Source organism: Manduca sexta, chromosome 6 (assembly GCF_014839805.1).
Source record: "Manduca sexta isolate Smith_Timp_Sample1 chromosome 6, JHU_Msex_v1.0, whole genome shotgun sequence".
NCBI lineage: Eukaryota > Metazoa > Arthropoda > Insecta > Lepidoptera > Sphingidae > Manduca > Manduca sexta.
In genome coordinates, this window is record NC_051120.1 from 11,281,218 (window position 1) to 11,298,475 (window position 17,258).

The 17,258-nt window shown below is 34.3% G+C and overlaps 1 protein-coding gene across 1 annotated transcript in view; it reads right to left on the reverse strand.

The window, feature by feature from the left end:
• Nucleotides 1-16,750, reverse strand: part of LOC115444330 (NGFI-A-binding protein homolog) — a 42,311-nt gene extending 25,561 nt beyond the window's left edge. Inside the window, exon 1 of the mRNA XM_037447476.1 lies at nt 16,416-16,750. Coding sequence (XP_037303373.1) covers nt 16,416-16,554 — 139 coding nt within the window. The 5' untranslated portion in view covers nt 16,555-16,750. The remainder of the gene's footprint in view (nt 1-16,415) is intronic.
• Between the last annotated feature and the right edge of the window lie 508 nt (nt 16,751-17,258).

Below are 17,258 nucleotides of genomic sequence, written 5' to 3' on the forward strand. Positions count from 1 at the left end.
TTATAAATACTCTTTGATGTGTATCGGTGAAGGTCGATTAGGGAATATGACATTCTAGTTTTTTTAGAAACGTGCATTTTTTAGTAACTCATCTGCATAATAATATAATAATATCAGCCCTGTATTATTACTTGCCCACTGCTGAGCACGGGCCTCCTTTACTACTGAGAGGGATTAGGCCTTAGTCCACCACGCTGGCCTAGTGCGGATTGGTAGACTTCACACACCTTCGAAATTCCTATAGAGAACTTCTCAGATGTGCAGGTTTCCTCACGATGTTTTCCTTCACCGTTAAACAATTTAAATTATCAAGTACTGCATAGCTGATAGTATTGCTCTGCGTGCGTCACTATGATATCTATTCATATTATAAAACAAAGTCCCCTTAAGCTGCCTGTATAGATAGAACAGTTCTTGAGGAAGTTTTAGGTTAATAGTACATTACGATTTTATATAAATTGAGTAAAATATAGCGATTACTGTTGAAAAGTTTGCGTGGTTGTAAAAAATCTCGTGGCTCGAGATTTACGCGGGAAAACTTTGCGACACACTGATTACCACAGGGGCGAAGTCGCGGGCACAGTTAGTCTTTAAAAAAAAGTTTTAAGGCCTCAAATCCCATTCACTTCGATTTAGCGCCAAATGTTACTCATGGTTTTCCGATATTTTTCCTAGAAATAATTAGTGTTCGGCCAAACTAGAAAGTTGTAGTCTACAAGGACGCGACGATAAGTTCTATTGGGTTAGTACAAACTTAAAGTGAGCTATCCTTTTTTAATAAACTATTTCGTTACCAGGATATATTTTCAAACAACAATAGTTTTAATCGTGTTTTTGTTTTACTATATCCGTTTATAGCAACGTTATTAAACAGTATAGTTAAATACCGACAGGTGAAGCCATCGTCGTATCGACAAATTCAATCCTATCAAATAGCATATTTTAAGTTGCTCAACTCGAGAACCGAACTTGGAACACCGTTCAAAGCTCAAGTACGATGGCGCAACAATTGATCCGAGTAAAGTAAGATGAGAAAAACACACATCACTCTTTATCTCCAAAAGTGTAGGCAGAGGTGCAACCAAGGCACCTATTTTTCGCCATATGTGTTCCGTCCCATGACATGATAGGAAGAGAGCCTATCGCCATGTCTAGATTACATTCAACATTCCGGGGTAATACTGAGCACAAAAATCCAATATCACATTGCTGGGATTCGAACCCAAGATCCAAGCGTACTAGTACCGCGCTACAATACAACTACAGCACCGGCAGTCTACACTAAGAGGCACTGTATAAACTTTATCTAAACACCTTGATATAATGACGGCACGAAAATAGACTCGTCAATATACATTACAGTATTTCAGCACCTGTCCATCGTCAAAATAAATTGGGGATATGGGTTCAAATCAAAAGATCTATGACCTCTGCTAAACTTAGTTCTAACTTTCGAACGAAAATGAACCTTATTGCCTTGAGTTTAGACCGTATTTAGATAAGTGAACGTTGCGTCGACTTTTGGTACGTATTAGGATGTTATCGTAGGGGGCGAAATTGACAATGATTTGGTTACCTCGGGTATTAATTTATTTAAACCAATATATGAATTATAGTAAGATTAAACTTGATTACCAATAAATCATTCTACGGTATTTTTTTTTTTATTCGTCCTTAGAGGACAGGCTATACTGCCTAGTCTTATGACCTTACTGCCTAGTCTTACGTATTGTAACTTATCAAATTCATTCTACGGTAATGCTGACATCTGAAGTCTTGATTACAGTATAGGTTCGTTTAGGTTGGTATTACTAACCCACAGATTATATTAGAAACTTCATTCCTATTTTCAAATAAATGCACAAATGTAAAATTTCACAATTCCTTACTAATCGCTGTGGGTGTCCATCGATAACCTGATCACTATCACGTGACCCAAATGCTGGCCTTTTAAAAAAATCAGCCATTCTGATCCTTAATAACAGAGCACTGGTGCCAATAATCCAATTACAGTACAATTCGTAGAAAACACAACACCTTGACCGTAATTGAGAGCTCGTTTTGCAAAAATAGCTCATCCCACTCGGATATAAATAGAAACGGTTATCGGAATGCAACCGCAATTAACTGGTTAAATACTTCCTCGGTATATCTTAATAGTGTTTAATTATGTAATAAGCTTTTTGTATTGTCCTTTTTGTTTGAGTTGGTATTTAGAGGTTAAGATGTTTTTAGTTTTGGATATGTTTTCATTTCATGAATCAGAATAAATGATGAAATCTCTGCAATCTCATAGTACATAGATTAATCATAAATTGGACTTATACTTTTGCCGTTTATTATTATTATTATGTTAAGCTTTGTCAATTTATTTTGTTTTCTTTACTACAGATATATAGACTATAGATTAATAGTTATAATAGAATTGTTTTTTTTACCACTGAATGTAACAACAGTAAATGATATTCAATTTACAAACTAAAACTAACTTTAAACTTTTAATTCACTACTATATATATAATAATTGTTACTATCGTTTTTTATTTACCACTCGATGTAACAACAGTAAATGATATTTAATTTACCAATACTCTATTTAGAATAATATTTGTCGTGTAACAAAATAACTTCCTCATAGGGCAGAGGCAACGTCGCCTCGCTCCGTCCCTTCAAAGGTAACATCTGTCGACAGCTGTTAGATCATATCGGACCTGCTCATCGCGGCGGCAAATCAGGGCTGACTGAAGGGTTAAGCCTGTTGTGACCATTGCATCCGAGATATAAAAAGGTTTGTATAACTGAGAGATGAGCCAACCACTCGACTGATGACACGACTACTTAAACAGCAACTTCAGTCGAATGCTAAGTTACAAAGTTCTGAGTGTTGCTCTTAAACAGCCACGTCACTCGAATGTTGAATTACTAAATTCTAAGTGTTGCTCATCATGGGGTATAAGATCAAGGACCAGTAATTACATTAGCTATAATGTCCTTCGAACTGTAGTCCAAGTATGCCTGTACAGTTTCTCGCTGACAAATGTAGTACGGTCATGTCTATCCATATGGTCTCTTGCATTTGAATTATTTCGCAACTTGTAGAAGCTACAAATTGAGATAACTTTAATTAGTATATAATGATTGGATTAGTCTGATTGATTTTTAAGTTTTGACTCTACATTGTATTAATCTCTTTCAAAGAATTTTCAAGCTTTCTCGACTATAATTCCAGAGTTTAAATATTATTTAGAATAAAGAAACAGGAGTAATTAAATCATCCAACAATTTACCAAAATAAAACTCGTTACACACAACAGCTCTACCATTAAAAACCTAATTAAAAACGCACAGTTTTATTTATATTACAATCGGCATCAAGTTTCGAACATCCATTACACTCCACAATTGCACATTGCGTACAAGAAACACATTGGAGTTTTTGCTGTAAAAACTTTAAAACAGCGGTTGTTGGCACACCTTAATGATCGTTCGCAGACTCATAACCCACTTTCGTACGGCAAAAAGCTAACAATCGGCGATCTCGTGCGAGCATACAAAAACCATCAACGGTTGAGACTTAAGAAACTAATTATTTGCTTTTAATATGTGTTCTGTCCTTGCAAACTGGCCGACATAGTGACAACTGCTTTAAGATCGGATGGTTTTGTTGGACATATATTTCATGATTTCTTATGATTTCTAATATCTTCTTACTCTTGAGGAAAATGTCATTTGCATACCATCTTTTGGTTAAATATGGTTTCTCTGAAGAATCTCATGTTTGATCATCGTTATTTATCTATATTTGCAGAATAAATATATCTTTATCTTTATGTTTTCGTTAAGACATTAATAATATAAAAGTATTTTTCAGATTTTATTGCGGTTTTTTAACCCATTCAGCTTAGGCGGGTGCATGAAGGAACGAGTAAGTTTTAGTCGAGATTTAACTACTCAGAGTAATTTTTTATTAAAGAGCTAGTAACCTTTAATACTTTGGTAGTCGAGTTTTGACTATTTTATACGTGCTTTCATCCGATAAAACTAGTTCTATTTCATTGTAGTCTGACGTATCCATTACTATTGTCGTATTCCCTTTATCTGCATAGAGAATGGTTAGGTCCTTCATCCACGATGAAATTAGTAAAATAGTTTTATTTCAATGGCCTTGTATTTCACAAGTAAATACTGTGACATAAATAAGAACAAAAAAATATATGAAGTAAGTAAAATTAGGCTACATGTTTTATCCAGTCATAGATTTTCTTTTACATAAACATACACACACTCACGTCTTTAATCACCAGAGGAGTAGGTAACTGGTTGGGACCCACTTTTCACCGTGTGTATTTCGTCCCATGATATGATAAGGGCGAACCTATCGCCATATCGGGCATAAACGCCAGACTTGGCCTGATACTGAGTAGACAAACCCAATATATTTTGCCCGACCCAGGATTGAACCAAAGACCTCAGCATTGCAATCGTACCATATCACTACTACTCCTCGAAGGTAGGCAGGTTTTTATCCGCTTGCTCCAATTATCCTATCTATCTTGTAATTTCTTCTGACTATAATTTTTTATAACGGAATAATATCTTTATTTAAATTGTCAATATAAGATCTTTTAAACCATCAAGCCTTTAATGTTAAGAACGTAGTATCACTATGTAGGGCGCGAGAATCTAATTCAGGAACACGTTCAATGCAATATTATATTCGTCTGAATGAAACTTAAGTCTATACTAATATATAAAACTGAAGAGTTTGTTTGAACGTGCTAATCTCAGGAACTCCTACTGATATTTTTCTATTAAGAACCTACATATTTCTGAATGCTATAGGCTACTTTCATCTCAGTAAAATATTTATCCCGGAAATAGTTTTTCACACAGGCAAAGCCGTGGGTAAAAGCTAGTAATAAACAAAGCACTATAATAAATACAATAATAATTGACGTTTCTTCTTATAGCTAGGTGAAGGTATCTTACATTCATTCAACAGTTAAGCTGAAATTGATTGCATAAAGTACTACATCTTCGACGTAAAGGTATCGTATTGCGTCATTTTGCTCAATGCTATAAATTAGAGCCTCTCATACCTAACAATATTATCGTATGATTTTAAATCAATAATGTTTCTAATCTACATAAAGTAATTTGTTGGCTTTTCCTTGACTGCTAAAGAAGGTTATAAAGATCAAATTCAAAAAAGAAAACCATTATAAAAATATTGCAAAGTACTCCGATGTTTTTCCGACAAACAACTTGTTCAACAGGGTATACATTTTTCAATAACCTCACCCGACGATCCATCATAATGCCCCACTGAAGCGTATAATGACAGATATAAACAAAATAACCAATGTAAATATCTCAACACGGGAACCGAACGCGGCTCCTTGCATCGTCGGCCGGTCACCAAAAAACAGACGTTGGCGCGTTTCATCGCTAGCCACTTATTATAAATAATTAATGATTCCCCAGCTCTTATGCACGATAAAATGCCATTACGGTTTTCATCGAGGACTTGCAAAAAACATCGAAAACCGCCGCCGTCCGAACCCGTCCCGCGCAAAAAATACAGTTAAAAGAGTGCGCGGGCATTGCTGAAATTCCCGTTTCTTCTCACCGACCGGCCGGTCATTTGACTCCCGCCATTATCTGAGGAATTAACGGCGGGAAAAAATACCAATACCACTAAACATCGGCTACATGCGTACCGGGATAGCGGAACATGTTCGAACTGAACAGAAATGTAGGAAGTAAAAGGAGTATTTGAGTATAAAAGTTTAATTATAAATCAATTGACGATAATGCTAATCAGCTTGACAATAATTTAAAATTAGAATACACGATTATCATATTTTTTAATCTGTTCCCACTCTTCACCCATGTTATAAAGGACAGACGACTCGAATAAAAACGATTTCCTGAAAGTCAACTAAAATAATTCCAGCAACTTTTCTTAACCAACGATATACACAAACGTTTTTGCGACTGCCTCCGAAGGGCACAGCAGCACAGCTCGCCGTAATGGCGTCAAACACGATAAATACACCTCATGAAAATTCAGTGACACATTATGGCGGCCGACGCTCACCTGAAAAACACCGAACCTCATTCCACGCGAGATATTTCATCACAACTTAGACGTACCATAAAAACGTGCATCATCACCGCAGTTGCGAGTTAATGTATTTTTATGCACACAAACACAGGCGCACATGAAAAAAACAGTCATTATTATACGTTTCCCGCGCGTAATATCAGAAATGACAGATGCGTCATTCCACCTCGACCCGTTCGGACAGCGTGCCCACAGACAAAAAATTAAAAAAAAAAAACAATTAAACCGATTTGCATATTCACACAGCGGCATTAAAAATAAGCTGATTGAAGAAAGGAGCGTATGAAAGGAACGGCAAAAAAGGTTTGTTTGAAGACGGAACGTTTTGCGTTTTCGAACGCATCTTTGCGTAACCGTTCTTTATTTGAATTGAATGAGTTAAAAGGTATTGTTCGGACGAGGGAGGAGATATCAAATATTTGATGCGTAATCAAGAGTAAATTAAATGCAAACTTAGAGCTAATAATATTACCAATGTGACCTAGAATAACTCTTACAAATATTCAAAATCTTTTGGTCTCTTAAACAAACTAACCGTGCGAAACGCAAAAGCAATGTTGTTACGATTTAGAAAATGAATTGTTCTTCAATAATTATTATGTTTGCCCATCCTTAATTTACTTTACATTATAATTGAAAAAATATATTTTAGGCCTGTTTTTATCATCATAACAACACTACCCCTGTCATACTGACTGTCCTACTGCTTTCACACAATATACAGAAAATTAGGGGCAACGCTCTTTTACTTACAAAATTATTAAAAATATTATCTAAAATCAAGTCACATATTGAGTAGTCATAAAGCTGTCAGATATTCGAAGAGGCTTGTACTTAACTTTACCTTAGATCTACAAAAGGGACTAATAATATGTTGTAATTTGCAGTAAATTATTAAAATCTTTACAGCGGGTAAGAAATATTACTATTTACGAGTTTTGGTGTGAAACATCTAAGAAAATCTATCAGTATAAGAAGGAACGTTCAGTTTCAGTACAGTAAGTAGTCCTTTATGCGCCCAGTGCGAACTTTTGTAGCTACGGTTATGCATGACCGAAAACGTGGTCCTGGTCTTGAAATTTCAGCCTCGCCTGATGGATCTGCATCCTGTACCTGAACTTGCCACCAGCCTAATTACGGCCTGTTCATATTAACAAAATTGATTGCGGTAAGTAATAACAATATTCATTGTTTAGTAGCGTATTAATAATTTTTAAAAATATTTATTATCAAATCAATTCCTAGATTAGCGGTACTTTGCGACAGTTAAAAAAACCCTTAACAATTATTACTAATAACTAAATGAAATTTCCTAGGACAAACAATCTGAGCTGCAAAAACTAAAAATGAATTTCAAGGCTTACAAAGTAGAGTGCCGTCCATGCATCACGATAAAAGATCATAAAGAATACATTTGTGTATATTAAAGTATTTTTACATGACGGCCGGGACGCATAAACTCCGCTGCATCTCCATATTATGTAGATTACCGACTTTGTTAAGCTATATTTTTTATTTGGGTTCCACTGGACGTTAATGGAAGCTAGGGTTCGCTTGCTTATAAAGATTATTAAATATACCACACACAGTCTATTGTATATTTCAATAAAAAACTAGTTTAGGATATTAAGAATTACGAAGGATTTTTGGTAAAACTTTTTAAACACGTATATTTGTAGCCAACTCTATTATAGATCCAATATTGGCTACGATTTTATAAACGGCTTTTTACTTAAGTTTTTAACCCGTCCGCATTGAACTACTATTGTCAATCGCTGTTCTAAATGCAATTACAAACTATCGACCGAGGTCTTAACTTTGATATCATTGTAATAATACAGTTCCATTGTTTGACATGCCTCTACTAAGAAGTAGGCTTCAGCGTTTGTTCATCACAGTGGTCTAACAAAACATAAAACCATATAACATACCAGTGGCGAAGCGTCCATACAAGCCGATTCCCACCGGCTTCCCTTTTAGGTTTTCGGTGATACTAAACAATATATTTAATAGGCAAATATAAATTTACAACATATCAGACAATGGACAATAATTATAATAGCTTAACTTATTAATTATAATTGATAACTTAATAATGACATCTATCGGCCATTAGCCCGTTGTTTGTTAATTTAATCGATATCAATTACTTATTTTAAATGACGTTAGATGGCGCACCTTGTATTTAGTTCCCCAGAAATTCCGTTACCTAAGTGAAATTGTGACGCCACAAGCAAAGGTAACCCGCTGTCAAGCGGCTTAATGTCGTAGTATGTTTTTTAATATAGATGGCAGCACTTTCTATGACTTTCTATGCCAGTGTTTGTCGAAATCGCGCGGAAGATATGGGCAAAGGTAACCCGAGCTAGTTCGGCTTCACGTTAACCGACTTTGTATAGTTGTCGCTTTTTACGTCCCTCAAACGTCATAATTTATTATGCTACCAAGTTGCGGTGTTTGTAAATTGTCATATTCATTTTATTTTTTGATAGTTGTGTGATATTTAGTTATCAGCGCTTTGTTTATTTAGAAACTACAAATAAAAGTGTATTATAATGGAAATAAGTACCTGTGATCAGTTTAATTTCTACCTTTATGTAAGTATATTATTAGTCGGTGATTTCACATTTAGATGGTAAAATATTTGAAGAAGATCTGAAAGTTTTTGATTTTAGACACAAAATGTTTGTTAGAAGAAAATAAATATGATATTATACTGAATTAAAAGTAGCACCACGATACAATCAAAAGTTAACGAATAACCTTTCTTGATTATAATTTAAATTGATAATTATATAAGTTTATCATGTAGGAAGACTTAAACTGTTGGTCTGTTTGGCGATCGTGATACCTATTTCTATTACATTTATAGTTTTATTTTGAAAATAAACAAATACTTTTAATGTTGTATGGTTATAATTTTAATACTTACTTTTGTTGCTGTTATAACTAATTAATAGGTAAGTACTTATATTTTGATTAATGGATCGAGAATTATCTTCGTTTATTGTTCGATTTTATGAATGTTTCAATTATTTACGCATAATAGGTAATTTAGTATGTATGTCAACGTTTGTTGATTTCGAATCAAGACTAATCCGTTGTCTTAGTTTTTGTTTGCCGATAAATTGCCCCGATATCTTAACTGACGCCAATTTTTTTTACACCGGCTTACCTTTTGAAAAATTTCACCCTTCGCCACTGTAACATACTTAAAATTATAGCTATCTCACTATGTTTTTTTTATCATTACAGCTACAAATACTTAACAACACACGTAAAATCAATAAATCATAGACCCAAACCGTCCAGGAATTACATTAACAGCCACCAACGAAATAGACCACTTCATTACCCACTATGATATCGTCAATATATTACTCTGCATTACTCTTACAAACATTACCATTAAGCCAGCCAGATAAAAATAACTTTTCTTAATTTTATCTGAACAGTTAAAAAATCTAGCTTAAATATACAAAACAAACCAGTGGTCCCCTTAGCCAGTATATTTCTTTGCGCAACGCTCCGCGGCTCCGAGCCGTCTGCTGTCGTAAAAACTCCACTTAAAAATAAAAATATCGCACCGAGCCTTGGTAGGGTTCCGTCTGTAATCCAAGATTAGTTTTTAAATCTTTAATGCTAAGGTTGATTAACGTGTAATGTTATTTACGGCTTAATTGGACAATGGTATTAGGCATATTCATTTTAACTTTGATTTTGATAGAGCTAATAAATGGAGTTATTTAACCCACTGATTAATTCTAAGTTACTGATTGGTTATTTATAATAACAATATCTAATACCTTTAGTTCGTATTCTGATATTATATTAATTTATTCCGAAAGTCAGGGAAAAGGTTTTTTTATAATATCAGAATGTTATATTAAGTACATGTCCTAGCTTTTGTGCGACTTTGCCCGCGTGACTGAGTTTTCCGGGATAAAAGTCCCGCTATATTTTTTCCCGGGATAGATAGTTTATAACCTTTCCAATGTCTTAAACTATCTCCACACCAAATTTCATAAAAATCCGTTCAGTAGATTTTGAGAAAATCGATAACATACAGACAGACGGAAAAAGGGATTCCGTTTTATAATTTGTTCTATACTATATGTTTGTGCTAGGCAAGTGTGGGATAGACAGTCATCTTAACACAATGGCATATAGTTATTAACTATACTACTTTATTATCATACTAGTTATACTAGACTTGTTTATAACAAGTTTGCAGTGTTATTTCACAGAAACAGAAAAGTAATTAACAAGTAAGTATTACTTATTAAAAAACGGAAACGTCAACGTAATTCACGAGACGCAATAAATACTCTATTGATCACAAAGCATAATTCTTACCTTGAATAAAATATGTTCCCCTAAACCCCACATGCCTTCTTGGTCTATGTTAATATGTTGTAGCCCATCCGGAGAAACAAGGGTTTCATTTCCAATACATTTACCTCAGATTTCGACCTCCTAGAGGTGGATAATGATAGGAGAACAATCGTAAATACTAAGCAAAAGCAAACCCACATTACATTATGATATATCCCGATGTGTGTTGTGGGACGGACTGCCGAGACGAATGTCCGCAGGTACAAATCCCAAGGGCACACACCTCTGACTTTTCTAAAAAATCATGTGTGTATTCTTTGTGAACTTATCGTTCGCTTTAACGGTGAAGGAAAACATCGTGAGGAAACGTGCACATCTGAGAAGTTCTCTATAGGAATTTCGAAGGTGTGTGAAGTCTACCAATCCGCACTAGGCCAGCGTGGTGGACTAAGGCCTAATCCCTCTCAGTAGTAGAGGAGGCCCGTGCTCAGCAGTGGGCAAGTATATAATACAGGGCTGATATTATTATTATTATTATATCCCGATGGGAATATACAAATATTGATCAGAGTGTCAGATAAAATCAACTATTCTACCTCAAGATACAGGAATGGCCTAGTTTGGGGACCCCTGACAATATTGTTATGCTCAACTGAGTTTATTATTGAAATAAAACTATTTTGCGGAATTTATATTACAAATTTCTCCCGACGTTTCGAAGACTTTGCAGCCTTCGTCGTCACGAGGCGGTCGTCGGAAAAAAATTATAATATAAAGCCGCGATAAAATCCGCAAAATATTTTTATTTCAACGTCTAACATTCGCGTAAACATAAGAAATCATTATGCCAATTATTGTTACAGTACTCCTTAAATTTATATTTGTAGTTGGCCAATAAAGTTATTAATAAAACATTAACCTATCTAATAACACAATCACGTGACTACGTAGCAGTGGCGAAAGGCGGAATTTTCTGAAAGGGAATTCGACACAACACATAGATACTAATATGAGTAAATGCGTTCTGCAATTGTTTTAATGATAGTTAAACTACATAAAGGGAAGCCTTTAATAATCGGGTTACATGCCCTACGCCACTACTACGTAAGTTTAAAATATACTGAACCGTCCGACACGACGTAACACGCTTGCCGTATTTTTTCGTCATCCACCATTTTGTTTCGTTTTGCTACATTTTTTAAACAGTTCGCAGTATTATTACATAGATTAAATGAAACGGTACGTGTTTTTATCACATGCATTTTATTGCAGCTTAGTTTACATAATGTCGTTTTTTATCAAACTATTTTCGTTTTGCTAACACGCGAAAATTAAATTTTAGTTGTTTTAGTTAAGAGCTTGGATTTAGTAGGAGGCAGTGGTGACACGACTCAACCAATGACGCTAAATGGTGAAATAAAAAATATCCTAGTACAACCTTCGGGATGGCAGTCTATAGACTCATATTGTCTTATTAAGATAGGGTAATTTTTCATTGAGATCAGTATATGGAACGGTTCAGTCCCTATACGCAAAGTTTATAAGTTTGTAGTAAAGTTGTTCGGGTACATACTTACTTATCTCGGGTACTTACAGTCAATTTTAAATCGCCTTTACACTTTTGTGTTCTTACTAATACTTTTTTCTTCTTTCTTAAAATAAAATAAAAAAAAATAATTTTTCGCACAACGGAAAAAACAACTAATGTTATAGTGTGTTAGGCAATTTGAAGTTTTGAATTTGTTCAACGAATTTTGTGGCTGACTGTACATATAGACGTACGTTAAATAAATCCTTCATTACGCGATTGTGTTGTTTGGCTATTACGCCGGCACTTGGCATAATTTTCACGATTAACGAGTGCCTAAGTTCGTCGTTATCGTCTGAATATTAAATAATAAAAAAAATACAGCGTTGCTTAAATAGCATTTTAGAAGAATTATTTGAGAATATAATCATAAAAGATCTAACTCTATACTGTAACTGTGTACTCTCTAATGTAGAGCTATTTTACTACGAAGGCACTACGGAACTATTAAGCATAAATATGTCATGTAAATGAAGTATTAACGAGATAACAGATTTCCATACATATGTATAGTGGTAGAGTTATGTATGGTATATGGTAGAGCTCATATACAAACATAAGCTCGCGCTTTTATCCTGAAAGGTGTGAGCAGAGACGCCTCGCTACGCAACTGGCTACACAACTTATTTTCGGCATATTATCATATGTGTATTTGTCGATATCATATTCAGTAACTGCTTCACAACTCCAGAGTAAATACTCGTGACATTAATGTATAAGCCGACCAAATACAGAAGTCATTGAAACTATGCTCCCAAAATGGTATCAAAATTAGTACCATATTTAGCTTAATATGATAACTGTCAAATATATTTTATTATTAAATGTAGGTGGATATTGTTAATTTGACGTTTTGGATGACCAACACCACAGTCTCTCCCGTGACCGTGAAGGCTGCAAAGTCTTCAAAGGAGAAAATTATAATATGAAAAGCTGCGATAAAAGTCCGAAAAATAGTTTCATTTTATATCAAATAAAATTTACTTGAAACTTGATACAGACCCTTAGTGTTGTACTTTTACTGAGTATCTAGTATATTAAGAAAATACTACGTTATACTTTAGACCCAAGGTCGCTACTTTGCGGTGTCAGACAAAAACTTGAATCATCAGTAAATTGTTTACATTTCTGTCTACTCCTTCAGGGGTAGTGGCATGATGTTTGTTTCTACTCATGAAACAACTGCGCTGTCTATTCTAATTAAACTCATTATAAATAATAGTTACAAAGAGTGCATTGTATTTTTTGCGCGTGCAGTGTGAGTGTACTTTTTCCACGTTTTCCACGGTTTTTCCGACCTCCGTACGTAGAATTGATTGTTTTTGTTCAACGCTGTGTAGTCGGTGTTACGTGATTTGATACTTGAATGGGTAGATTCAATAATTTTAAGTTTGCTTGTGATTTTGTACTTAAAGAAACATTTACTTTAACCTTAGAATATGTATTGATACGCACAACCAAATAGGTAGTCAAATATTTTTTTCCTTTCTTTACAAGAGTATAGTAAACATGTTTTTGTTAATTTTTTTTAGAAAAAATCTTTGTGAAGTTAGTTTTCCTTAAAAGACACCTCTACTAAGTATCTTGCAAAATGTAAGGGACAAGTATTTTTAAACTCATATTGTTTTGAAAAACAAAGTAATCATTGTTTACATTTAGGTATGGAATAGTTGCTCCACATTTGATTTTAAATTCCGTCCACATTATCAACTCCTCTTACAAAGCATAGTCTGAAATAAATCTACATAGTATTTAGTCATAACTAAAAAAAATGCAAATGATCAAAACTCAACCATCACGCTACACCATCAAGAAGCAGAGCAGCGAGCAAAAACGTCATCTCGAGACAAAGAGACGTGGAGCGCGGGCGGGTGGGCAGAAAAACGCAAATTGCACCACCGGTAACGGGTTCGACTCCCATCATATGCACTTTTCTTTGAATCCGTTTTTGTTTGTATTAATAGCGTTTGTATTTTGTAAAAAATATTGCATATGTTTTGTTGGTAGGGAAATTGCGAGTTCATTATTTAAATTCAAAAGATATAGTATGTCGGTAATTTGGTAATCTATGTAATTGGCACTTATGCCAATTACATAGATTAAGATTATTAAGGTACTTATACCTTGATAATAGTTGTTTTTTTAATTAGTAAAATAATACCAAATTATTTAATATACGGTATATAACAAATTTTAAAGTTTAAATAGCTTATCAATAATGATTTTCTTTTAGTAACATAAACTCCAAAAACTTAACTTAATATTGGATAAAGAAAAATATTGAAGTTAATGTGTAGAAGCAGTTCAAAATTTTGAAATTGTACAGTTTTGTAGCTAACTGTACATAATATACGAATATTAAGTAAATATGTATTTATTGTAAGAAACATAATATTCAGTAAATATTTTCTCAATTTAAAGTTTAAATATGGTTACTTTATAATCGAAATCAAAAGTATATTAATAATAAATACCTATCTACCTATATATAAGTCATCCCAAATCTGTTTAACTAGATCCAAGATAGTAACGAGCAACGTAACTGTTTTTAAGAACTGTAGAGCTAGTAAGATAGGTAACCGGAGAAAGAGACGAGGATTTGAGTTCAGTGCTTTAGTAGCAGAATTTTACTTGTAAACGTTTCGTTCAACTATTTTGTATATTTAAATGTATGTATATAGCTTTTTAAGAACATGATAGTTTCTTTTCTTCTTATTCTTTTCCGACACGTTACCCTTCTATTTCCCCCTACTTGCCAGCCCGAGCTGGTTACTTCGGTTTGTACCTTGTCTTTATTACAAATTTTATCCCTAATTTAAAATGTCCATAGTTATATAAGTAATTTTAATAGTTGTTTAGAAATAATAATAATTATTCTTATGCTTTGTTTTGACGTATCATAAGTGCAACTTTGTTCGCCTACGTCATAAATAAAGTATTTTATAAAAAAAATTTATTCTTTTATATTAAAATTATGTTCTGCCCATTATGTTGTAAGGTGCCATACCATGTGAGATACGTTACAAAATATTAGGCTCTCCGCATATATGTTACAATGAACATATGTACGGAGACTATAAGCAATATGTATATTTATGTAGTTGTATAATGTTTGAAATATGATAGGTTTCCTAAAAATAAATAAATAAAATAAACATTAATATTCGAAAATAATAATGTTTGATGATAATAAAGTTCTCATTTTTTATTCCTGAGTGTTATTTTGTGTTGCGAATTTTGTTAGCAAATTTTTTTTATTGCTTTGTATGAAGAGACGAGCTTGTCGTTCGCCTGACGGTTAGTTAGTTAGATGACGGTTATCGTAGTGATACGACCGATAAACAGTAGAAACACCATCTAACACCGTAAATTACAAAGTATTGTGTGGTATTCCACTGTACTCGCCATCCTTAGACATGAGATGTTAAGTCTTATTATGTCTAGTAGTTACACGGACTATAATATCTATCAAACTGGAACACAACAGTGGCTACACACTGCTGCTTACCGGCAGAATTAGATAATGCGGTGGTACCTACCCATGCGAACTCTCACATATGAGTGACCTACCACCAGTATATAAATATTTATTTATATCCAATCAACATCCAAATATCTTTGCAAGTTTTCCTATTTAAAAAATAACTATAGTAAGATTTGTAAACACAAAAACTTGCCAACAAGAATGTTATTTTGAAAGTAATGTTTACTTAATAATTATTTTGTTATGATACTATAATTAACTAATAACTGTGTTTAATTATAGTTTATTAGTAAGAAGGGATATTGTCATATACTCAGTTGACTAAGATTACTCTCAGTAATAAGATTAAAGATAAATTAGTTATTTATATGTCTGTGTGTATTAATTGGTGTGAAATAAAGTGTTTCCTGTACCTCTATCTATCATGTAAGTAAGATTGACTATATATATTTTACTATGTATTTCGTTTTTCACTAAAGCGTACTTTGTATAAATAATTATATTTAGCCACTGTAGAGTTTTAAGAAGAGTTCAAAATCTATAAGTAGGTTTAGATTGTAAGCTAGCAATTTTATATACCAGTATGTTCTTACTCAGGACGGATGATTAACTACGAATGTAAGAACAGTCTCAAAGCGCAAATTGAACCACTTCTGGTGCCCTTAACCACAAAATGGGCTCTTAAAATATTTTTAATGCCAACTTTGTGGAAACTTATGCTTATAATTCTTATATACAATTACTTAGTTTTCTCGGATTTAATTATAAGTTCTCGGATCAAAGATCACACAATTTACAGCAGAGTGCGCGGTACCCCACGCGCTCTAACCCGCTATTTTGTTATACACAATCGCCAAAAAAAATTGCATGAAGTGACTTACTGGTGCCATTCACGTTGCGTCCGATGATCTTATTGGCGCCGTTGGGTTGCGGCGCGGCGGGCGGGTGCGGCGCGGGGGGCGCGCTCCGTCCCGCTTCCTCGCCCGGGCTCTCCATGTCGCCCCTCTCGCTCGCACACATCAACCCGACACCCGCCAATTCAAAAAACTTCACAAGATTTTTAAATAACTCGCATAAAAATTATTACATAACTTTATTTAATTTAATTATAAAACACAGTCTATAAATAATTAATTTAATTTATTTGATGAACGCGATTAATTTTAAACACGTTCTACGAAACCGCGTAATATTTGGCGCCAAAATTCGAAGGGTGGCCGTGACGTGTGCGGTGTGACGCGCGCGTCTCGACTGCCGGCCGCCAGCGGAGCCCTACGGCGGCGTGCAGCTGCATCGCCCCGCCCAGCACCCCACGCGACCCCTCCATGTGGCCCCACGACCGCTTTCCTTGCCCTCGGCTTATACATAAAAAAAACATAAAGCACGTTCCTATTAGGAGTTTCCTTCTGTGTGTGAGTGTTGCGCGTGTGCTTGTGTGAAGGGTTCGAAAGGGTAGACTTGAGGGCCGACGGGTTAGTAGTTTTTATTAATTTTAAATCGGTCTTGTACGCGGCGAACACAGCTATTTTAGTATTGTCGGTCATGGTGAGAATATTTTTATGAATAATACCAGGCATTATGTTTTTTTGCACTTGTAGGTACGTTACAAAACTGCAGTATAAGGAAAACTACACGTTTAAAACACCGCTTTGAAAGTATATACTCATTGAAATCGTTTGAAATTTTAGGATAGTAAGTATATCTTATGTTGAACATAGTCAAAT